Source organism: Vidua macroura, chromosome 4 (genome assembly GCF_024509145.1).
Source record: "Vidua macroura isolate BioBank_ID:100142 chromosome 4, ASM2450914v1, whole genome shotgun sequence".
Classification (NCBI taxonomy): domain Eukaryota; kingdom Metazoa; phylum Chordata; class Aves; order Passeriformes; family Viduidae; genus Vidua; species Vidua macroura.
Window position 1 is genome coordinate 45,487,747 of NC_071574.1, and position 26,189 is coordinate 45,513,935.

A 26,189-nucleotide genomic window follows, 5' to 3' on the forward strand; every position below is an offset into this window, starting at 1 on the left:
CTTTCTTCTGCTATCATACCCTATTTTTTTAATTTGGCATGGCATGTTTGTAGGCTTACATGTTTCATCTGTGCTTTTTCATACCAATGCATGCATATCATCCAAATTCCATTTCATATTTATCTTGTGCTATGATGCCTACAAGGCAACAGACATTGAATGCTTATTAATTTATAGGACATCTGATATAGGCACTTTGTTTAAACCCTACTTTTCTATTATTATCACTTTCCCCACCCCTGTTTTGTGTAATGATTCCTTCTTCAGAATGTGAGCTTTTGGAGAAAGAGTTTGGGCTTAAATATATACTCAGAAAACATGCAGGATGTCACATCTAACATCAGAACTTTTGAAAACCTTGAATATTATTGATAAGAATGGATTTCCTGACCCAACAACTACTTGTAAAGTAAAACTGTAAAGTACAGAAATACGTATTTGGTGTATGTTGTTATTATTAAGGAGGTCAGAAAAAATACCATGCAAACTTGAAATATAAAATACTATTTATTAATGTTTTAGTCAGTTCAGAAAAACCAACACTTATGTTCACTTTTCACTGTGCAACTGCATGCAAGTTCATGATCCTAAGGAAAAAGACTGCATTTTAGTCAGCAGAGTTTTTTACTGCCTTCTCACTGCTCACTTCAGGAGATGCATGACAAATTACTGCAGGATCTATCACAGTGCTGTTCTCACCCTACATAATGAGAGTTTTCATTCCTGGAGCATCACACCTTCCAACTTCTCCAGACCAAGGAATTTTGAATTCTGTGGCCTTACATAGGAATTGCAGATGTTTTGTCATTCTAATGTCTTTCAAATAGCAATGTTATGATAGGTTTGCAGAATTTTGTACCATTAAATGTCTGGGTTTGATCTCATGCAAGGAGGTGTTATTTCATCTGGGTGGAGTGAGTTTATAAGATGTAGTTACTGGCTTCCAAAATGTTATTTCTAATTGAAATATTCCACAGCTTGGCTTCAAAACTGTCCTTTTAGTAGCTTAAAGATCTTCTAAGCCAGCCTAGTGAATCCTGTCCTAGGTCTCCAGTTGTTGTCATCTGTGTCACAGAGTACTGGCTCTACTGTGTAGACTTTTTCTTGCACACTTCTGGTTTATCAGCAATTTGTGTAGAATTCCTTATCCTCTTCTTTTTTCTTAGAATGTCTTAGTACTTAAACAAATAAAAGTAAAAAAGAAAGAAAGAAGGAAAAACAAGAGAGAGAGAACAATAAAAGAAAGAAAGAACACCACCACATATTCCATTAGAGAGCAATATGTGTAGTCCAGGACTAGTTGTAGTAGTTTAGATTGTAGATAGGCTAGTGCAGATTGTATTTTTAGCCAACTTCCTGACTTGTTGAGAAGTATTCCTAGTTCTTGAGAAGTATTCATAGCATATACTTTATATTTGTAGTTATCATAAAACATGCTGCTGTAATAGTTTATTGGGCAGAAATTATACAGGCTGTATAAGTAATACAACCTTGTAGAATTCTCAGCACATTGTGAAGAAATAACTTAATCTTTTGAAAGATCATCCTGCCTCTTTAAAGACACTGTGAATTAATCTCTGGTTTTCTTATATACCATTTACAGGATTATCGAAGAACATAAATCTCTGCCTGTTTATAAGCAGGTCAAAGCTTGAAAAAGCTCTGAATGTCAGTATTGTTGTTTGCCTCCCAGAATATATTTCTGGGGAGTTATTTTATGTTCTGATTCAAATTTATACTCTCATTATCACAGATTTATAGTAAGCATAGTTTAGGACTTCATTGACTTTAATGTAGTGTTCAAAGTCAGTAAAACTCTTCCTTAGGTTGCTGCAGTTTTAAGACAACAGCATAAACTAAATGCTTGACTTTCATATTTTAATAGCTTCTTATTTGAATTTCTTGTTTTAATAACTGAAATGTGATATACTCTAAGAATAACATAAAATATTGATAGTGATGTTTGATTTTTTTACAATCTCTGTAAGATGTTTATGGATGTAAAGGGGTTGTTTTTCTTCGTGTCTGAGGGAAAAGAACAAAGTGAGGCAGGATCACTGTTAGTATGTTTCATATTCTTATTTGAGAAACATGGAAAGTTGTACATGGAATAGCATACAGAATAATAATACATCCTGAATAATAATAAAGAGGAAATAAAATGATGCAAAGACAATCACTCACAACCTAGCATAGACTGATGCCTACTCTGTCTTCAAGCAGTGGCCACTTTGAAAGACAATCCTTGTTCTCTCCAGCCCTCTCCTTCCTCTATAACCACTTTTTTTTTGTTGAGCATGATGTTACAGGTATGGAATATGCCTTTAGCCACTTGGGGTCAATTGGCTTAGCTACGTTCCCTCTCAACTCCTTGGCCATCCCCACTCTACTTATTGGGGGCAGAGTGGGGGGAAAAATGAGAAAAGCTTGATACTCTGGAACTGTTCAACAGTTTAACAATAGCCAAAGCACTGGTGTGTTATGAGCACTGTTTCAGCCAAAACTGCACACTATTATACCAGCTGTATGACAAAAGAAAACCTCCACGCCAGTCAGTCCCAGTACCTGAACTTGACGCTTGTTTTAAGTACTGGCATAGTTCATTCAAGTCTATTTTTGCATTTGAATATAATCAAATCACACCAAAAGGATAATCTGAGTTTTATTTGCCTTGGAAAGCCTAAACTTTATGGAGTTTATTTGGGAATTAAGCAGAAGGACATTTCTCTGATTAATCTTTTTAATTTTAATAACTTTTTAACCAAGTTGTGTTAGTTCTGAAAACCCTTGAATTTTTATTTTTAACAGCATAGTTTTAACCCAATGAAACAAGAAACTCCTCTTATTCCAATCCCTGTTTAAACTTGATGGAAGGGTTATTGATGAAAAAAACATACTGGGAAGTAATTCTTTTAGCGGGGTCATCTTCATTAAGCACGTTGTAGTAGTACACATCTGATTATTTTCTGTATTTTACTATGCAGACTTATTTCACATCGGTCATTACATATTTCAGGAATTGTCTGGAAGATTATTGTTTTTATCAAGGAATTGAGGTTGCAGTCACCCTATTCCAGTTTAATAACACCTTTTGTGACTTTAGGCTCCAGAATGTAGTTATCTGTCTTTTTGTGTTTAATCATGTAATTTTACTGAAGCTAGAGTGCTTCTGTCTGTGCAGAGCCTGTCTGCATTCAATCTGTTGGATTCTGCTGAAGGAGAAAAGAATGAGTACCTAGAAAGGTGACTCAGAAAAATGAAAGTCTTTATGGACACAGTAGGCTCTATGAATACTTTGTTTCTGAGACCCTGGCAGTTTAATCTTGCTATATAATTTAACTTCCCACTGCTGAAAATTAACAGAGAAAATATTATAAACATCAAAGAATAGGGAATAAACTGATTTTGTGCTTTAGGTCTCTGTCAGTAGCATAAGAACACTACCACCATATAAAGTTACTGATAGTATTTTGAAAATTAATTAATAGTTGTGAGGAACTCTATAACTTCAGTAATAAGCACTTCTGTGAAGAAGTCTAGAAGAATACTGACAGTACTGTCTTCACAGCAGAGTTTTAACAGAGTATAATAAAAGAGGAGCAAAGACAATAATGACGTGAAAGCAAAATAGCTCCTGATTGAGGTTTGCACCAATCCTATGTGGAATGAGCTGAGATTCAGGAGGGTAAATATCACATATAAATAGATAATTTGATCCTAAACATGCTTGCAAGATAGAGCAGATGGAAGCTTCTTAAGCAACTTTAATTTCAGCATTTCTAGTTTTCTGAAAACTTGATTTTACATTTTTGTGTATTTTGTGTTTATTTTTTACTTCCTCCTTTTCCAGCCTTCCCTATTTTTCTTGTAAATACATTTTATGTGTGTCAGTTACAAACATTCCAGAGAAACAGGTATAACAAAATATTGAATTTGCCTTTTCAGTTAGAAAACATACTTATATCCAAATCAATAAATCAAAAAAATAACTAATTCTTGTTGAGTATTTATTCAATGACAAAAACTACAGCATGCTTATTGTATTTTCCCAGGTTATCCTTTACTATTAAAATTTTATATTCTATTACTATAGGATTGATCAAATTGAGACTTAATTTTTCTTAATGCAGATTGCACATTCCATAACAAGCTCTAATTTCTTTATTTCCTTTTCAAAAACAGGTATCACTGTTTCATTTTGCACTTTTTGTTAGAAAGCCCACAAATACCTGAAGTTTTCCATGTGAAAATATTTGTATAAACATTACTTGACTTAAGATAAATACTTTAACTTATATCATCACTTTCTTAAGAAGCATTATTTGACAATTCAGCTATAGCAGTTGAGGACTGTTACCCAGCTGTTTACCCAGTAGGCAGAGGTTACTTGCCTCACAGTTCAGGCAGCAGAGCAAAAGTGAAGTTCTCATTGTTCCAGTACACTAGAGTCAACAATGGCACTGAAATATGAAATTAACATTTAGATTAAATGTGCTTATTTTGCACTTAACTGGATCAAGTTAAATTCCACTGGCTGTACAGTGAAGATTTACTCTTCTGTAAGGATATCTTCTCAGGATAAAGAATCTTGAATTTCTATTGCTGTGCAAAAGAATTTTGTCTCTTGAGTATAAAGCATGTTTCATTGTTTTTTTTTCCTCTAAGAGTGCAGCTGAAGCCTTATAATGCCACTTTTCTATGCTTATATGTTATTGAACGTTGAATTATGTGGTTTACTTGTTTCATCCAGACTTTTACAATGGCGCTTTTCCTATTTCTATTCTGATAAATAAACACAATCAAAATAGCATTTTTGAAGTTGCTCATCAGCAATGTGCTCTTAGTAGTGATGAGCAACTACTAAAAACAATTTTCTTTCTTCCTACGTGATATTTTCCTATGTATTTTAATCACTGGGAAAAGCAAAAGGACTGGATTCAAGCTATAAATGGCTTTAAATGTAAAAAAATGTTACATATATATAGAGAAAACTAACTATTTTTTTTTAATTGAGTAATTGCAAAATTCAGGATCTACTTTCATCCTACACAGGGAATAATGATGATCCACAGTTGTATTTTGGCATTAGGTTCATCCAAGGAATAAAGTATGCAGGTCACCATCAGGTTGCACAGTTAAATACTTCAGCCCTAGGTGAAGCTCTGGCTATAAATGTGCCCATTTACCTCCTGCCCAAGATCATGAGAAGAGCTGGGGACAGGGGGACAGCACTCATTATTTTTAGGGGTTAAGCCAACTACTTTCTTCTTTTTAGGTTGTTCTGGATAAGGTTATTTCCTAAAGTGAATATGTATATATATTATTGATTGTAGGATGGAATGGGAAATTTGAGAGTCACTAAAAAAGGAATACGACTTGAAGGAATATCTGAATTTCTACTTCCACTATATGTGAGAGAAATCCATTCTCGAAAGGTAGGTATTTTTCATCTTTATTTCTTAATTTGCAGCTTATATAAATTGATCTCTTCAGTCTCAAACTACAAAGTTTAATTCTTACACCTCCTAGATTAGCAATCAGTAGAGGTTTGCTTTGAGAATATCTTAACAGTGAAAGCTTCCTTCATGTCAAATTTTTTGTTTTCTGAAACTTTGCTTACTTTTTAAAAGAAATGTTTTATCATAAAGGAAGGAGATTCAAAGCATGTATATTTTATAATACAAATGACCTCAGCACTGGGAATGGAACATTTGACTCTCATTTGATATAAAGTCCAGAAAAACAAGAGTGATGATGAGTTCAAAATTCAGTGAAATAAGGAATGGTTTTGATCTTTTTATCACTAGCTATCATGATTTATTTTTCTTTTTCATTATTTTCTTAATTTTAATGTTTGTTTTGGTTTATTTTGCTTATTAGATAGAGGAAATCCTGCTGCACTGTGTAATGTTTCTAGGATTTAATTTTTCAAAGCAAACTCTTTTAAATGTTGTTGAATTGAAATTATCTTATAGCATTACATTATTATAGAGAAAAAAAGAAAAGCAAGAAATTTTTGACTATGAAATTCAGTTAGGTCACTTTAACTCTTTTGTTTTATTCAGTTCTGCTGTTTATATTAACATTGTCAATGAATTTAAAAAAATATTGAAATTCTGGAAAAATCATCTTTTTACTGTGAGAGTGATTACCTATGATCTAAGTAGAATGTTATGCTGGCTTTCAGTCAATCATCTGAAAAGAATTTTAGTGTGCATACTGCAACATTTGACAGGAATCACAAGTATGTTGACCCTAAATTCCTTTGTGGAAATTTTTGTCTGTTGAAATCTGTCTTCTACATATATATAAGAAAAGTCTTGAGTACATTCATAAATGAGATGACAGTTTTCCATTTCTCTTAATTAGTTTGCTCTTGTGTTAATAAATCCTTGAGATAGTCCCTTCATCCTCTTGTTCTGTAAAGCTAAGATCTTTCAATGCTTGAAAACGTAGCAGTATTGTCCTAGGTAATGAAAACTTTTATAATATTTAAATAAACTTGCAGGGAGCATACTTTTCATTCAAGGATGCAGAACGTTACTCATGATGCATGCATATTTCCCATTTATTTTCAGTGAGTGGACAGTGTGTATTATTGTTCCATGTCCTGTTACTGTACACGAGAGTAATGATTTGGAATATTTTCTTGCCCAGTGCTTCATACTGCAGAACATTGGTTCTGTTAAAGAGAAGATGGAAACTTTTGTTTCAAGTGATAGTAATGAGACTTCAGTAGGGTCCTAATTTCATTTAAGTGCTAACAAATCTCAGAAAAAAATGCATTTTATGCATATTTAATGCATAATTATTGTAAAGGAGAGGATGGAGAATCTACCAGATGCCTAAAATAAGGTCCCAGTAGTTCTGTGAGGCTCAAGAAAAAATGACACTTGTCAGTAAATATTATCAAGCCAGCAGAAAATAGAATTGATCATTTACTGGACAAAATTTGGAGTTCCAGGTCTACTTATATGTATTAACTTTGGGACATTTGTCACCTAGATAAAAAAGTGGTATATACACTGGCTTCGTTCTCATCATACAGCACTTTTGAACCAGATTCACTTTCAGTCTTATGCCAGCTTGCTCAGTAGTTGTGCTAAAGTTCAGCAACTTCTGTATGCAAATAGGAATGCCACAAGGGAATGATGAAAGAAACCTCTGGAGCTGTATCCAGCTTAGCACTAGGGTTTTGTTATGTCTCTGCAGGGTGTTTCTACAGCATTATGGCATCTGCATTTGACATGAGCTGTTTTGGCATTTACAAAAGTGGCCACAGTGCTGTTGAAATCTAAAAGTAAGCTAGGTTTTCTGAGCTCTCATCACAGTCAGTAGTGACCAAGTCAGCACTGATAGCAGATTCTGAGCAACTGCCCTGCTCACCAGCTGTTAGTGTTTGGGTAATACAGACAGAAATGCTCTTGTCTGCCTTTCCCATTGAAGTAATGATTTTAGTTTGATGTATACTGGAGTTAAAATATTCTGTGAAATCAACAACTCATTGCTTATTTTCTAGAGGGAGAGTTAGTGCTTTAAGCCCACATTCCTTCCCCTATAAAAGAAGACATCCATTAAAGTGACATTTTTTATTAACTCCTTGATGACTTATTCAGGACATTTTTGATTAACACCTTGATGACTTTGCAGGACTGATATATTTCCTCTGCACTGCAGACCATGGTTTGTGGAATGGCCTCTGAGGGAACTCCTTGGAGGTCTCCTCCTTAGAGCTTGGAGGCTCTCAAGAGCTCTCAGGACCTCTCAGGAGGTCAGGCCTTCACTGTTCTCCCACTGCAGCACAGGGCAGAGTGAGGTGGGAAGGCCAGTGTTGTTGAGGTGTGCTGTGCTACGGCTAGGAGGCGTTATTGGAATTCTTGCACATTTGCTGGTGCTATCTTTTAGTAAGCTCGATCTGAAAGTGATAAAGATGTTCATTGAAGGGGCAGCATTCATCTCTGATAATGAATTACTGCTGATAAGAGTGCCCAGCAGTCTGTTGGGTAGGTAGGCAGAGCTGAGCTCTCTGCTGCTTCAATTTAAGTGTGAGAGCGGCTAGATTTGCTAGTGTAAATCTCACATATAAGCATATGATGACCACTTGCCTGCTGCATACCTGGATGCCCAAATAAGATTATTTATACAGTGTTAAATGCAGACTAAAACTGCCTTTATCAAGAGAATGGTATTGAACTTTGTATATGAGTTGAAATACTGCCTTTTGTCTTGTGGTTGCTTCCTTGAAACCCCGAATATTCAAAGTGCTAAAATATTAAGATTTAAGTCAGGTGAAAAAATATGTATGTGAACACTTAAAAATAAAAGAAAACTTCTAGTGACATTTTACTTCTGACAGCATAAAATTTTCTTTCCAAAGGTGGTAGTGAAAAAGCCAGGTCTTGACTAAAATGAATGTTTTCTTTTGTGTAGAAGTTGTGTAAATAAGAAGGCTACTCAAAGTGTGCTGTTCCCCTTGCCCTGCTCCTCTTGCTTTGCCCTTTTTACCATATGTAGTTAGTGGTGTCTGCAGAACTATGGGTTCATACCCCCAATTCTGTGTTTTCACAGAGAAGAAACTTCCATATTTTCAACAAATGGCTTCTCTACATGTCAGAATTTAAAATTATGCATCAGACCCTGAATAGATAAGGGCTCATTTGATCCTGAATTTATATCTTTATAACCCCCAAACCAGGGCATATGTACTCTGTGAAATGAATCTTACAGAGAATTACATTTTGGCTATGAATGGTCTAGCTGTATACTTTTGATCAAATTGCTAGCCTGAAACCAGCAAGTTTCATCCAGACCATGTTATATTTCCCATGTTTATATCATTTGCATTGATATGCTGCAAACTTTATAGTGTATCTTTGATGAGAGGTATGAAATCAAATAACACATAATGCAACATCCTGAGTTATTTCAGTATTTCAGTTCTTCTGGATTAAATGTTTTTATTATCATGCTACTGCATCCATAGTGCTGCACTTCGGAATGGGAACAATCAAAGTACACTCTTATTAGTATGTCATATAACAATAAAAGTGGTTCATGGTGTTTTCTTGAGAATGTATTCCTGGGTTTATTAAACTTTTTAATTTCACATAGAGTTCTTAAGGGCTGAAAAAAAAATCCAGTCTTTTCTTTGTTAAATTGTTTCCATTACATAAAAAGAAGTAACCCATTGTCCCTTAAAGGAGAGGGGATTACTTTGGGGTTTTTTTTCACAATTAATAAGGTTAAAAATGTATTCTCTGGAATTAGCATGTGTTTTCCAGAGATATCCTTAGAGAACATGGAATTTAATAATTGAGTTAAAAGTCTTTGGGAGAATGGCAAGAAAACAAAAAATAGTGAATATATATTAACTTCTTACTGAACATGAGAAACTCTGAAAACTCTGTGTTTATCTGGTGTTTTAAAAGAAGTGATTCTATATGAATTAAGAAATTGTTTATGGGGTTCAAAGCAGGATTTCTTTCAGGTATTTTTTCCTCCAGATTTTTACTCAAGAAACTGAATATCCTTGTCAGTATTTAGAGAGCTTTATTTTACATTGTTTTATTTCCAGACCTGGGTCAATCTTGACAAAAGCAAATCTACAATATATTTCTTTCATCACTGTTTCTCTGAGTGTATATAATAGCCAAAATAGAATTAGCCTTTGCTAATTTCAGCAAAATCATTGCATATATTTAGGTTTATGTTTGGGCCTTAGGTGCCTTTGTGACAGCCTCGAATTCTTTTTCTGAGACAATGTCTTTGTTGAGCTTCTCTCTCTGATCGAGTTATAAGGATGCAGAATAGGAGAGCACATCAGAAGCCTTTATGAAGTTGAGGAAGAACATACAATTTTCTTGTGCATTGAGACAGGCTTCTCTTTTTGCAAGACCACGAGTTGGTGCTCCTTGCCTTTACTAATCCCATGCTCATTTTGTCCCAACTGCCTTCTTTCATATCTACGTTGTAATAATTTTCTGGGAAGGGCCTCTCCCACATAATCTTGCTAGGAACTGATGTGGGACTGACTGGGCTGTAGTTTTCAGTCTTCCCTCCTTGCAACATGTTCATCTGCTCTTGTAAGTGACTGGCAGGATGGGGGTTTTGTTGATTTTAGGGTTGGGTAGGAGGAGCATATTCCCCCACATTCCACTCAGATATGTTCTCCCAAAATTTCAAGGCCAGATTTGCTATAAATACTCTCTTTTCCGCTCTGTGAGATACCCTTCTGCCATGCAGTCAAAACTAGTTCAAGAATCATGCAGTCCTACCACTAGTGAGGTATATAGGTATCAGAGAAACTCCATTTAGGAGATGTCATTGCACATTTTTATTGTAATATCAAAAAAATCACAAAGGTACCCAAAGAATCTGCTGCTGTTATTGCGCAGTATGAAATGCAATACTTGTTTCTGTAGCTACATGTCACAATCCACTCAGATACAACGTGAAATACTTCCCAGTTAATTTTTCTGATACCTGCTCTTCAAGCCTTGCCCTTTGGGATCACTCACCTGTCACTAAAGATAAAGTCACTATTATGGCATTGTCCTGGTTTTGAGAACTAGGACAGCCATAAAGGACTCCTTAAGTTAGTTTGGCTCTCAACACCATGTCATTTCAATAGTGTCACTTTTATTGGTATGAAAAAGATGTAAGGTTTTCTTAATCATAAGCCTTGCCAAAGGACAAGTCACTCCTATATTTGTTGGTGGTCTCTGGAGGGACTAGCACTCTGAAATTGAGTTGGCTGTGCACACTCTTTGCTGACAGCTGATAAGAACTTCCATGATTCATGATTTTGTTCTTGATTTGCTATACTTCAACGGAATCTGTCTGGGGATCATTCAGTTGAACAACTTTATCTTTTGAACTTGGCTTTTTCATGTCAGCCTCTACTCCTGTTATTATTGGTGAAACTTGTTGCTAAGTCAAGGAGGATCTCTGCTTTTTACACTGAAAAATCTGAATTAATATTATCCAAGACTTTTTCTTTGGTTGATTATCGTTCATTAATCAAGTCATGAGAGGCCTATATCCACCCAATTTTATACCAGCCTAAGGAACTGAACTTGATTTGGGAACACTTCTTCAGATGGATGTGGGAAAGTTATTGAAGTTGGGGCCGTTTTTCTGGAGGTTGGTTGTTGTTGTTGTTGTTTAGCCTTAATTGCATTTTCAGTTTTTCAAGTACTTCCTTCATGTAATACATCTGTGTACTGCTGGGGAAAATTTCAGTGAAAACCATGTGACATCTCAGTTTGATGTTCATAATGCTTTGTACCTAATTCTCATGTAAAGTGTATTTAATTTGAGCTGTTTTAACTGTATGGGCATCTTACGCTGAGGAATGACCTTTTATTTCCTGAAGAACTTTGAAATAATTTAGTTGTAGTTTACACAAGATAAGCAATTAAAGAAATACTAAATGTTTAAAAAAATAATATTATTTCCATAGAAAATCTGATCCAACACAATAAAGTAAAAGCAGATTAATTGCAAGTGACTTGAAAAGAGGAAAAATCTCTGTCTTTATCTCTTTGTGTATGAATTTGCTTATTTTTCTTTTTGGAGAACATTTATCCTTTGCATGACATTTTATAATTTTGAGGAACACCTTAGTTTTGCTCCTCTGTATAAACCTTAGGACTATGGATGCACAGATAAAACTAAGAGGCAAAACTGTTAGTCATTGTGGCAGAAAAATATCCACAGAAGACATTAAGCACAAATTAAATACATTAACATAATTTTATCCCCCCCCAAATACTGTTAGTTTTTTAGCCCTCATTTGGGGGTTGCTGAGATAATTGTAAATGTTTTAAATTTACAAAATAAATTTTACCCATTATACATAGATTTTTTTTATCTTGAAATAACAGAATTGTTACAATCTTCTTTAACTTTGTCAGTTTTGCTTTCAGAATACTTTTTGTCTTGCATGACACATCTCGCTTTAAAAACATTTGTATTGAAATCATATAAAGTAGTCAAGTAATTCATAATCTACAAAAAATAAATATCAATAAAATTCCCCAAATTCCCCAAACCTAAAGACTGCTTGTTACAGATCAGAGGTGAGAAGTTCTGAACAAATTTTGGTTTTGATGACATCTGTGACAAAGTCATAGAAACTTACTCCCAGAGTTTCATGAGGCAGTTTAGAAAAAATTATTCTTCTACCTATTTATGTAATTTGTCAGATCTGTATTGTGTTAGAACCAGGGTTGTTGGGTGGAGGTGTTTTTTTTTTTTTTTTCTATTAGTATTCTCAATATTTCTATACTCTATCAGCAAGAATAGAAGTCCCTGAGCAAAAAAAGAAAATTGCCTTCTAACTGTTAAGAAATACTCTACATTTTGGGACACTGTGCACAATATTGTATCTGACATCACAATAGAGAAAATTAATGAATATTTCAAAGTTTATGATGAAAAAAAATTAATCTCATCTCGACTAGCTGGAGTGAAATTCAAAATATCAGTTATGGAATAATTATGACAGTGTCTTATTAGGACACCATTGCTTTCTTAAAGGGAAAAATCTGCTTGTTCCTCCACAGCTTCTGGCAGCCACTACAAGCAAATATAATGATTTCATTTAAAATATTGTCCCTCTCCCATTTGAAATTAGCTTTCTATTTTCTTCCTTTCAGAAAGAAGTTTAATTTTACTACTTCATTATAAGCAACATTTTTTGTATCAAGACATATATATATATGACCTGCTTGGTCAGTCTTAAGAGCTGGAGTTTTTTATTCCAGATAGCAAGCATGCGTTTTGGTTTTGTCATAATAAATATATCATGTTATAACCCCTAGTTTCAGAAACAACTTGTATCCAACAATGAAATTTTCTGTTTGAAAATTTCTTTACAGAGTGATTTTTGGGTTTTTTTTAACCATTCCCTGAAGATTTTCCCTGTTCATCTGGTGTTGTGACTTAAACTTCCATCTCTTTTATATAGTTCTGAAATCCCTCCCTCAGTGACTAAAACTTCATGGGATTTTGTACTGTCAGATCAAGTTCTCTGGAGCCTGCTGGACTTTCATCAGTTTTACTAAGCAATATGGCCACAGCATTTTCTGTAGTGGGGAAGAATTAAGTTAAGATAAAGAAGGTAAAGAGATGCAAGTGCTACAAGCATTTTAATGAAGTAGTACAATTTACTAAAATATTTTAAAATAAAAAATATAATTTTTCTCTTTCTCTTTTTAGGCAGTGTAATAAATACGTGTTACTTTTTTTTTTTGCTCATAGATATTCAATACATGGTTAATTTAATTCATCCTTAAAAACAGGCACGTAGAACAATAATTCTCCTTCTTAGCTGCAAAATAAGTTCCACATTTCATCACCTTTTGGATTACATTCTTGAATCTTTGCTAACACTGTTACTGCAAAGCAGCTGGAGGAAATGAAATGGAAGCATTGATTATACCATAACAAGGACTGTGCTTTGACACTGGCGTCCATCCAAGAGTGATAAGTAATGCTAACATTAGTTGAAAGCCTTGTTGACTTGAAGAGCATCCTTAGGAAATAATTCCACAAAACCAAACAATTTATATGCTTTTCATTACCAAGTGTATGATGAGTCACTTCCTTTAATCTCAAGCTATTATGTTAAAGTTTAAAATAAAATATTACCTAATTTCTCATCTTTAACAAGTTGTACAAAGTTAATTTTTAAAACTCAGTTTTGATTACTCTGCTAATTCACTGATATGTGATATTTTTTTAAAAATCTTAGAATAAAATTTCAAAAAATATTTTAAGGTAGTAACTAAGTGCATAGGTTTTTCAAGGCTAAATCTCCAAACTGTGCAAAGACCTCACATGAAAGAAGGAAAGCCTTAAAACATGAAACCAGTTCATTGTTGTGTAGTCTATTATTTCTGTCTCATAGACACAAAGTAAGGGAAATATGTTTGGGGATTTTTTGTTAGAAATTCAGTAGGAAATAAACACTAGCAAGAACTTCAAACTATAGATGGTGAAATGCATGGGTGAGATTAGGACAAAGAAAACTCATAAGTAAAAATCTTGTAATGGAAGCAGCTGAACAAGTTAGTATCCTGTACTGGAATTGGTAATTATGGCTTCAGCATTATGATTGTGCAATAACAGCAGGAGATTTACTGTAAAGTTGGCTCTTGGGCTTCAGCCAGAGGCTCATTTGTATCTTTTGCTGAATTTAAATCAGTTGTTCTGCAAAGGAAGTTACTATAGTTCACAAAATTTGTAAATTTAGACTGGCAATCTGTCATGCATAATTCTACAACAGCTACATACTCTTGCTGAACTCTTTGCAAGTGGTAATTGCAATAGCTGGCTGAAGGTTGACTCTGAATTTTCTTTTGGTCTGAAGTACAAATTATTTCTAAAAATACAAAGTTATACAAAAAGGTGATTAGTAAAAGTGAAATCAGTATTGATACTAAACTTGGTACTCCAGTGGTGATGTACATGAAAGAAGTTTCTTAGTAGAAAGGAAAACTGAAGTAAGAATATAGAATGGCTAGATGTTTTTTTTTTTCTTCTTGCTAGATAAGCATATAAATTACAAGGTTTGGACAAAGTTTACTTTTGCCTCTGAGTATCTCTACTGGCATCCACCAGATTGGAATCTTCCTATAAATCTTTGCTCTCTCTTTCTGAGTATAGTACAAAATCCCAGAAGGAAAGTGCACCATACTTGTGTTGTCATTTTGATAAAGTACAGATATTTTGGAATGTCAGTTAACTGTCCTGACAAGCTGAGCCAAAACACCACAGAAAATGCAGAAAGCAACTTGGCTTTTTGTAAGAGAAACTACTTTACATTCTATAAGCAGCAAATTAGTTTTAAAAATATTATAGTAAAAATATTATTATTATTATTATTATTTAGATCAGGGATACTACTGAATGTTCTTTTAAGATGCAGGTGCTGCTTTTCTTATAAAATATTCTCTACTAGGATGCAAGGTTTTTTTTGAAACAATGTGGATCATATTGAATAATATACTAATTTTGGACTAGCTTCACTGGTTGTTCAGCATGAAAAAAGACCACAAAATTTTGTTATTCTGAAAGTGAGGAAAATTATACATTAACATAATAATTGATGGGACTCTTTTACTGCTCAGATAAGGTGTTAGGATTACCTGAAAGCAGTCAATGGAAGAGTGCAGTGGTCTCTCTTCATCTTTTATAAATGGTGGTGATCGAATACTTGCCCAGAGAAGTTGTAGGTGCCCCAGCCCTGGAAGTGTTCAGGGCCAGGTTAGATGGGGCTTCGAACAATCTGGTCTAGGGGAAGGTGTTCCTGCCCATGGGAGTTGGAAAACAGATGATCTTTAAGATCCCTTCTAACATAAACCTTTTGATGATTCTTTGAATTTTTTTTCCTCAATTTTTTTTCTCCAATTACATGAGAAACAGTATCTTATGAGGGTTCTAAAGTTGTCACACAGAACCCACAGAAATTATTAACTGAAATATTGTTGATAGTTTATCCAAGAAGTCAGGGTTATATTCTCCTAACTGAAGACCACATTTTTTTTTCTTAACTCCGTATTTCGCTCTTTGCATTTTAAAGCATTCATCAATTTCATTTTGGAGTCAGAAGAGCATTAAAAACTGTTTTTAACTAAAAATAGAATTAGTGTTAGGATTTGTGTATTTAGGGCTATTCTGTATCTTTCTAAGGTTTGCAGTTTTTTATTGGTCTGAGTTTTTATCTGTGGATTTCAGCAATTAGATGTAATTGCCAATCAAAATATTGGAAGAAGCATCTGATGAGCATGGCACAGATGCTTTATGTGTGATTCCAGTAGTATAAATCAGTATTTATGAGGCACTCTATAAAGAAATATGTTGTATGTGTGTATTTTTGTAAGAATAACAGGCATAAATCTCATTTTGACCTTGAGTTTGGCATTCAGAAGATGGTGTCTATATACATCCATATTATTTAATCTCTCCACCTAGTTCCCAGTTCAGGAACTATGTAATTAACACAATCGTACTGCAATGAGAAACAGGTGGGCACTAATTACCCCTTTATCCACCAGGTATCTCAGGTCCTACACAGGAACCACTTAAGCACACACAGGCTACAGATATCTGGTGTTCACTACAGCTGAACTGAGATTACAGGATGTGCTGCAATAGTGTAAAATGAGTTACAGATGCAACCAGCATAATACAACCTTCCTGCTTAATATAACCTGCATAATATAACCTTCCATTGAATAAACCAAGTTCAGTCTTGGAACACAAGCAAGTAGAATAAAAAACATAATTTAAACCATAACTGTGGATACTAGAATCTAATACGTGCCTCAGGCTGAAATGACATCCCTGCCCTGGCAAAAGAGTTCAGTAATGAAATATTAACACAGCAATGAAATCCTTTATGAGGTATATAAAGGCACTTGCTTCACACCATCTGAGATTTTCCATGTGAATTTCAGTGTGAATTGATGAGACACATTTAATTGCATGTTTGGGTCAATTTCCACTTCATGTACAAAATTTTGTTGTTGAATTACTTATCCCTTAAAACAAACTACTCTTGGATCAAATAATTAAAAATATTAAGACTAGGAGTGTTTCCCTGTAGAAAATCCCATAAACAATTGGTTATTTCGATGTTATGCAGATTTTTTATAGTTTTTGAATAGTAATTTAATAATAATTTAAAAGTTTAAAACCCCCCAACATTTTAATTACTCATTCAGTTTTTTTTTCTTTTTTTAATAGACCAGTTTAACATTTGTTCTTGAAGACAAATTGCAGGTGGAGGACTTACTTTCCAATTGCTGGCCATAGTACCTCAGAATTTCATGTGTAATCCTTTTCAAATGAGAGTCTAGCTCTTTAAAGCAGACTCTTCTCTGATCCATATCATAATATTTAGCATTTTAGTTTTCATCAAAAGAGCACTTCTGTAATGCCTGTCCTAATCCTTTCCAAATACTGTGCTTTGGTATGTGTCATGGCTTGGTCTTGCAGCATGCAAACTGGATTTCTTTCTGCACAGTATTAATGCTATTTCCTAATGCTATGTTCTCAGCACTGCAAGTCTCATTGTAAAAGTCTGTTGTAATTAGATCACACTGCTGTATATATAACCACTTTCTCACTTCTGCTAATCAACCTATTCACTTTCTTTTGCTTCCTTTCCTTAATGATGCCAAGGGCCCTGCTCTTTTGTCAACCTGCCTGGGGGTTTAAGCAGAAGGCTTAATTAATGTCTTCAGCTGTGATCTGGAAAATGCACTCTCTCACAATTTGGATAGATCCCTATGATTCAAATAAAGTAAAACTAAGAAATCTCTAAAGGCTGAAAGTTCCAAGTCAGAAATGTAACTGAGAAATCAGTATCCTGAGAATGAACAAAACTCCTTTGTTTTTAATTTTTCAGCTTTAGAAGTTCATTCATTTCTTAAATATCCTAATTATATCAGGTCTTGAATATCTAGTCTTCTTGCTTGTGATACTATTGGGCTTTCCCATACAAGAAATTATTTTAACTAAGTTTTAGAGGGTAGGGAATATTTATAGAATTAGAATCCATATTTCCCCATGCATGTGCATAGGGGTTTTCAGAAATTTCATCAGTACCTTTGTATTTAATCTTTTCTGTGCTAAAAGATCTAATTTTTTTTTTTTAAATTCAGTCAATTTTGAATCTTCAAGTATCTAGTGTACATTTAGGAAAGGTGTATAAAAATTTATTTTACAAATCATTGTAATGTCTTAGGATCACAGAATCTTGAGAATTTGCTATATGTGCCTACTTATATGTTTATTAGGCCTCTAGCTTTATTCAGTCTTCTTTCTGTATTTTGGAATAATCTTTGGTGATTCAATGTTTTACTTCGTTGCTTTTTTTTTTTTTTTTACAAAAATAAATGCCATTCTAAACTGGTTGTGATATTGTCAAAATAAAAAATGTGTTATTAAAAAACCAAATCATTCTTTTAGAGAGCTGGAGAACTGAACAGCTATCTGCTTCACTTTTTATGTGTTACTTCCGTAACAAAAGAAATAAGGGTAAATTTGGTAGGACTCTCTAACAGTGAATAAATTAACCTGTTTTAGACTGAGATAAGCCTTTTAAGGTAAAAGATATCTACAAAGAATGTCTTGCCCTCCAGTGCTTTCATGTTTGATACTGTTTTTGAGCCTAGAAGGCACCATTTCCAGACAATACATGAATGCTTAGAATTTAGTTTTATTACCTTTATGCCATTTGTGTTTTGTATGGAGTACAAAGGTTAGGACAAGCAGAGCTAGGATCAGTATTTATTTTTAAAGGCCCATAGCTCTCTCTAGCATTTCAGACAACATGGTTTCTGCACCTCAATTTCTTGTCTGCAAAACAGGGCTGACAGCACATCCCTCTCTCACAGAAGGTCATCTGCTACATCCTTTAAATGATTGTGTGTGCTGTTAGACAACATAAGCAAATAAGAACATCAGACAATGGGGATATTAATAAAAAGTACAGAAGTATTACTGATTCTTATTTACATGGAGTATTCTATATCAAGCATACTGAGATCATCCATTAATATTCAGTGCCATCTGTTATTATTACAAATATTACTTTGTTTTGAAGATTAGGCTTGTAGGCACCATTCTAAGCTCATCCTTCCCTTATAATTTATTTCCTTTGTGTTTTGAGACTGATGAGCTATAAATTGCTCATGAGATGTAATGGGTTTTCTAATCAGAAGCTGTAAAGAGTAGAGCCTGGCATTATTTTACTGCTTTGCTAAACAGTTTTATTAATGAGGCTACTAATACAATGTCCCCATTGAAAGATGAAACTCATTATGATATTTCTTCTGATTGGGAAGAAGGATAAGCTGGTTTATTGTGAATTATTTCTAGCAAATATCTTCATCTTTTGAGATGTTTTGTGGGCAGGACCACTAACACTAGAAATATGGAAGTAAGCAGTAGCTCTGTCAAAGTAAGGTGGAAAACTATGAAAGATTTAATTCATCATTCTTGTCTCAAATATTTCCTTCCAAAATAATGCAAGTAAGCTCTGACTCTCAGCAAATGCATTTATAGCATAATATCACATTTGTTACAAAACTGCATTAGGAACGCAGCATCACACCCTATTACACTTTCACAGGACATGCTTTTTTCCTTTGAAAAGTGAATAAAGTCTGATCATAAAGACAACTATGCAAAGTGTGCCATATTCAGAGGAACTGAAGGTCTCACTGACTTTCCGGAGCCAGGGTACCCTATGACTTGCCTTCCTCTCTCTATGGAAAGTTTGGTTTGGTTTTGGTTTGTTTCTTCTTTATCCTCCATGAGAATTAATCATTATCCTCTGCAAAAATTAACCTAAATATTTCTGATTCTCTTGTGCATGTATTTCTGCATGTGTGCAAAAGTGGGAGAAAGAAATCCTCATCACATACATAGAACTGTGCAAGATTAATATTCAAGTCTCTGATCTTGGTCAAGGTGACTTAAGAGTACTGTGGTCTCCAAGGTGATGTGCTTTTTTCTGTTTTTAATAAAAAAAAAAAAGATCAATTTCAAAAACTTATCTTGTTTTATGTAACAATTCATAACTAGTTTGACTCCAGGCACCTCTTGAATTTCCAGAAAAAGTGGGGAAGCCACTTCTCATGCTTTTAAGGCATGACAAGAAATGAAAAGAACTTTCCCAACGAGTTTCAGTGGTTAAGAAATAATGATAACAGAGTGTTGGAACTTTGACAGGCTTGTCTGACACTGGATGCACGGTGCAAGGTTGAGGAAAAAAATTCTGTACAGTGAAAAAGATTTTTTTTTTCCCTTTGTAATTGTAGAAGTAGACTAATATTGCTTTCTGGTGTAGCTTCAGGTCTTGGTTTGAAAGATAAAGAAGTGTGTTAAATGAGTTAGTCTCTTTTCCTCTCATCCTTTAGAGGAATGTGGAGTAGAGAATGGACCACCACCATTAGAATTTCTTTAAGTGCTGGAAATTTTTCATGTTTTTTGAAAATGATCCAATTTTTCATACAGGTATGCATATTGTTCCTTAGCCAGAAGAGAAGGCAGGAACTGAGAAATTGTCTCTTCCCATTATTCTTCTCAGCAAAAGACATAATTTATTGGCATGAAGGCCAATGTGACTGAAATAATAACTGTGTCAAAACCTTAAGATAAACAACATCTACTGCTCTTTCCTCGTCCACTGAGTCAGTAATTTCATTGTAGAAGGTTGTCAGTTTGGCCAGACATTTCTTATTCATAAATCCATTCTGACTACTCCTGATCTCTTCCACCAATTTGCAGTTGCTAAAATCATTTTGAGAGTGCATGTTTTCAGCACCATCTGTGTGTTTGGGATGTCAGTGTTTATTCTAAGTGAACTGAATTGAAGAAAATAGTTTAAGAATTGTCTATAAAGTACCATTCTTCTAAGTTTTCTACTTTTGTAGATTGCTGCATGCTATTTTTTCCCTGCAAAAAGAAAAAGAGAAACGTAAAATATTCTGTATCAATAAAATTATACCGAACAGTAATATAACATGTGTTAATGAACTTTACCACAGTAATATAATATGTATTAATGAACTTTATCACGTTATGTAATATTTCAAATTAAATAAGGTAAAAATATGACTCAGGGATGTTGACAGAATTTCCCTCCAAGCACATTTCTAATGTAACATCAGCAGGGAAGAAGGCCATCTGTCCATGTGTTTTTCTGAAAGGATATTCAGGTTTCTTTGGAAAACAACCAGACCTTGTCCTTGCAGAATTTGGCAAATCTGAAAAAAATTGAGTCATTTAACAGATTGAATGTTTTTGTGCAACTCAAGAGACTAGAATGACAGGAAAGGCAACTGCCTTAGCATTAAAAATCAGTGTATGCCCTGTCCTCATGAATTAATAATAAATGGTAATACTTAGAGCTTGATAGTTCTTTAAATGTTAATACATATAGTATAGCCTTAGCTAAGGCAATATCATCTGCTGCACGTACTTTTAAAACTCTTTATAAGTGTATTCCCTGTAAGTATTTTCCCTGAAAGGAAAGGATATAGATTGTTTTTTGTCTCTGCAGTACTTTGGTACTTTAAGTCCTATATTTCTGGAAATGTGTTCTCTTCCAAAAGACATTGAAAATTATGCTCATATGTGGTACCTGCAATTAGTATAACTTCAAGTATATTGAAACTTCAAGTTATATCAAGAATTAATTTGAACTGTAAACACGAAGAACTTATGGACTTTCTCTGAATAGAGCTATCTTGTTAAATGCAAAATTCTCATTTGAGAATTTTACCATCAAGCTGTTTATGGTAGAGATACTCAATACCTGTGGATTTTCTCACCAAACTTTCCCACTTTGAGTTCTCACTAATTTACAAATCCTTGAAGATGTACAAGAATGTTACATGTTGCAACTCATGTGACTAAGATTCATGAAGAAATCTTCTGTATTTCACTTCTGTCGATATTTTGTTTTCCAACACTTGAAATTAATTCTTTTACAAATCTTGGCATGCATTGATATTTTGATACATATAATTCATTTTGATTAGTTGGAAAAGAACATGGTTTGCCTGAGGGATGTGGGAGGGAGACCATTGCAGAAGTTATTGGCTTAAGGTTCTGTGATGTAGATTGTAATGAAAGATAGATTAATTAATTGTTATGACTTAAAAATACATGTACATAGCAATTCAATTTTTTTGTCTTTTGTCAAAGCAGTGAGAAAATAATTTCATAAATTACATTGAACTCAGACTGTTGAGAGAAATTGCTTTCCCTTCTTAGTAGCTTTTGACTTACAGATACATCGTTGTTCTTGGATATCCTTGGTTTGACATGCTGCTGTTCTGACATACAGGAAGAGAGACCACACTATGTAATATTTAATTTTGCTCTCCAGATTATACAGAACTTCATAGGTTTACAACAATACCATTTATTGTGCTCAGAAGATGAGAGTAAACAAATTTTAAATTAATGGACTATGTTCTTTGAGGAAAAGAGTAATGGAAGCTGCAGTCTGTCCATGCAGTTTCAGGACCATGTATAGCAAATTCAATTCAGCAGGGATATCATAAATGCCAGAAATATTCTGGGAACCTCTGAGTATGACAGGTTATCTTGCAAATAACAAATTAAAAGAAAAGGAGAAAACTACATTTAGCTAGTTATACTTTAGAGATTTGAGCACCAAGCAAAAGCCCAAGAATCCCTCTTAAAAAGGAACCACACAGATGAAAAATGAACAAGATTTTTCGGGTACTGAAATTTTAGGAAAATTTTTCAAATTTGAGGGTTTTTTTTATTCTCTCTAGAACAGTCTCACATAATATTAAAAAAAAAAGAATTAGGAATTCATGACTTTTCAGTTTATATATTTATAACTCAGAGAGAACCCAAAGAGACATTCAAACCATGGTACATACAAGATATATGAGCATTAAACCCCCTTGAATTGGTTGTGACATATCAGACAGTTAAGAGTTTTAAGCTCAGTCATTCAAAAATTAAGTGACAGAGCAAGCAGTATGTATTCAATATACCCAGCAGTGCACAGAAAGTAACAGTTTATTTGTCTTAGAGGGTTTATGGTCTTTTTTTAAGGGAAGAGAACTGAGGCAAGAGAATCAGGAAACAACATTTAAAATAAATTTCTGAACAGATCAGCCACAGAGAAAACTGCTTCCACTTTTTAGCTAATAAAGAGATCAAATTTTTACATAATCTGTTGTTTCTGATAATATTTCACTATATAGAAGCATCAATTTTCACTCCCAAATTAGACAATCCTGTGTTACAGATGTGGAACATATGTATTGTTTCATTTCAGTAGGTATAGAATGAAATGAGTTTCTTGAAATAGAAAGCAGATATAAATCATAGCTTATAGAATCACAGAATATTAAGGGTTGGAGGAGACCATAGAGATCATCTAGTCCCAATCCCACTGCCATGAGTTGAAGCATTCAGTATTACTTTCATTTTCTGTGTTTGACAGATAAACTCATGTTACTCTTGTAAAAATCTCAGACTAATGATGAAATTCAGGTTTCAGGTTTTCACACATCCAAAGTTTGTAACTTTAAAGAACAGCTGGTCTTGTGACAAAGACTGGTTTTGTTTCAAGAAAGAATGCTTGAAAGTGATATATTGCCCAAAGTATTTTTTCTACTATAATATGGCAATTAGAACAAATATATATTGTCATTTTGCCATTCAATTTTGTATTAGCCTTTTGAAATCCATGTACAAGTAGGCATACAGAGCAGGTGGTGCAGTGTCAGCTCAGGAACATTGGTCTGAAATATAATGATTTGTTTTATCACTCTCAGTAAAATGATTTTAATAATTCAGAGACATTTCTGCAAGCCCTGACAGTTAGCAAAATGTCAGCAATTGTAAGCAATCTTCGGTAAGCCAGGAGTGAGGCAAAGTTCCTTATATTTGACCATTACGTTTCGCATGCAGCAGGACAAAGCTTGCCTCAGAGAGTTCCAAAGGGGGTCCTATGCACTATGAAACCTATGAGAATAGTAAAGCTATTCTCATAGGGAAAGAGCCTGAAACATTGACAGAATAGATGGATGTATTTATGTGCCCTTGTTGGAATGGCTCTTAAAGGCAGCATAGATGCAGCCAAAAAGGCTGCAGTAGGAGTTGCCAGAAGTTCTGGGATTTTTCTTGATTTCACTTAAATCCATGTATGTGTGTCTATAGCCTTATTCACCCTGCCATTTTTATAAAATACAGGGACTCCTCTGTTTTAAGTACAAATATTTATTCTCTCCCTATTGTTGCCTGAAATTTGTAAATGAGCTAAAATATGTCCATTGGCAAATTTGCTAAAGTGTTGCTCATTCGCTGAGTTAATATTTGGTTGCAGTTTTAACTATTTTGTTGTTTCAAACGATGATGAATCTAGGTTTCTTCCCCCCAAATCACTGTTTCACATGTTGATTCCTAATGATACACCAGTATTCCCTGCTGATTTTTACTTGCTATTATTTGAAACAAACCTGGGGTTTTTTTAATCTCAGTAATAAACTAAAAAATATACTGCCACTTTTCTGAACTAGTGAATGAAGAATTTTAAGGTAATTTAATGTTTTCAGGCAATAAATTATAAAGAATACATATTTATATTGTAAATTCTGTCCTTCTCCAAAAATCAGTTAGTGTATGGGAGAGTCACAGATATCCAGCACACAATTCAACTAGACAAATTTAACCAAGTTTCTCACCAGCTCTGTGAGAGCATTAGACTGTGGTTCTTTGATACTGTTGTGACAAAGTGGAAAAGAAAATACTGCTGTTTTTTCTATTTTGCTTTGTTTTGGAAAGTTCAAAAGATTCAGATTTTACCATCTACCTTGTAATTGCAGTTTTGTATCAAAAAAATATTTCCTCATTTTAAGTGACAGCAAAGTATAGACAGTACAGCTATACCATTGCCACATACAGATACTGAAATGCCTTTTTGTAGTAAGCAGAGACCATCAGAAATATTTGGCACACAAACCTATGTACACACAAGGTCACTGTCTCTGAAGCAGCATAAAGAAGCTTATGTCAACTCTAGCACCTGTCTTTCTACAACAGTTATTAGCTATTTACACCTCCTAGAATTCCTGTGTAATACCTGAGCACAAACGAACCTTTGGTTGATAAAGCATCTATATCACAAAGTCAACTAGTGAGTGACTGATGTGTGTGCCTTTATTCTCTCACAGCAAAGCAAAGCCAGCATCTCTTCTTCCACTTCCAGAGATAATAAAATACATTGTGATCTAGTCTATGTCAAAGAAGTGAATGAAAGACTTTCAAAAACCTTTTTTGCTATTAGTAGTCTACCAATTGTGACTAGACTTGTCATTCAAACGATCTAAAATTGAAAATTAAATTAAACTTCTGTAATCATTATCATTAACACTAAGAAATTGATTACTTACATTTTCTGGAGGGAATCCTTGAAATTAATCAAACTGCAGAACTTGATTTTACTTTTAAATTCTGTGAAATTTCCATTGTGTTTATAATTCTCCTATGACACTCAAAGGAAGTTTATCCCTAATTCAATCATTCCTCTCATTTAGGGCTTTAGAAGAGCCTGCAGATATCAGGAATTACTGGTAGCATGGTACAATTGAATGACTCAAAGTGAGTCTCTATTAATAAAAGAGAACTGGTAGATGTATTATACAATACATTAGGGAAAAAAAAGATATGACACAATAAAAGATATGTTTCAACCTTAAAAGGTGACAGTGGTATTTATTGCATCTTCTTGAAAGTTAAAGCGAAGGCAGTACTATGAACTGTTCTTCTGTACAACGGTCATGCAAGACAGTTGTACAGAAGATAAATTGCCCACACAGATAAATATCAATCCTCTTCTCATGTAGAAATCTGTTTTTAAATCATCTCAGATTCAGCCTGTTGCATTAATATCTACTACAATCTGTGTTACATGCTGACAATGCCAGGAGTGGATTATTTTGAGTGTAGTACCTCAGATAGTGAAAAAACATGAAAATTATGTCTGAAAGGTATAAAGCATGGGGAAAAGAAAAAACTTCAATCTTCTGTGTAAAAATCAAAAAGTAAAAAAACTGGGAAATATATTTGTGTCATAGCTAGCATTTGAGATTCCATACTCTGTTCTGACTCTCTCGCCGTGAACTTCATTGTGTGCATGAATTCAATTTTTATTTTTTTACCCTTAATGAAAATAACATTCTAAAGTGTTAATATTGAATTGGGAGTATTGAACATTGTTTTTAAAACTCAATGAACCAAAGAAAATAATAGAAAAGAAATCATTTTTGGCTAGATAAAAGGGGACTTCCAAGACCGTGAAATACTTCACTATAGAAGTTCTTCGGCAAGATTTCTGTCCACCTCATAGGAATTGATATCTTAGCTTCATGAAAGAAAGATTAAGGGTGTAAAAATGGACATATTATTGTCAAATATGTAGTATTTTTAAAGCCCCTGTGGAAAAGGTGCCAAGTTGTATAAGTCATATGCTTCCTCTAGAGTCAAACTGGGAAGAAATTCCATGGGAATCTGGAACAAATTTGAGAACCTGTCCTTGAAACATGGTGCAAGTTCAGCTTGCAGTTCAGCTTGTCAGGAGAAAAAGACAATGGACAAATGTGTTGTGGGACTCGGTTCCTAGG

The 26,189-nt window shown here is 34.1% G+C and overlaps 1 protein-coding gene across 1 annotated transcript in view; it reads left to right on the forward strand.

Moving 5' to 3' along the window:
• Positions 1–26,189, forward strand: part of SGCZ (sarcoglycan zeta) — a 174,503-nt gene that overhangs the window by 66,340 nt on the left and 81,974 nt on the right. Inside the window, exon 2 of the mRNA XM_053975625.1 lies at positions 5,334–5,435. Coding sequence (XP_053831600.1) covers positions 5,334–5,435 — 102 coding nt within the window. The remainder of the gene's footprint in view (positions 1–5,333; positions 5,436–26,189) is intronic.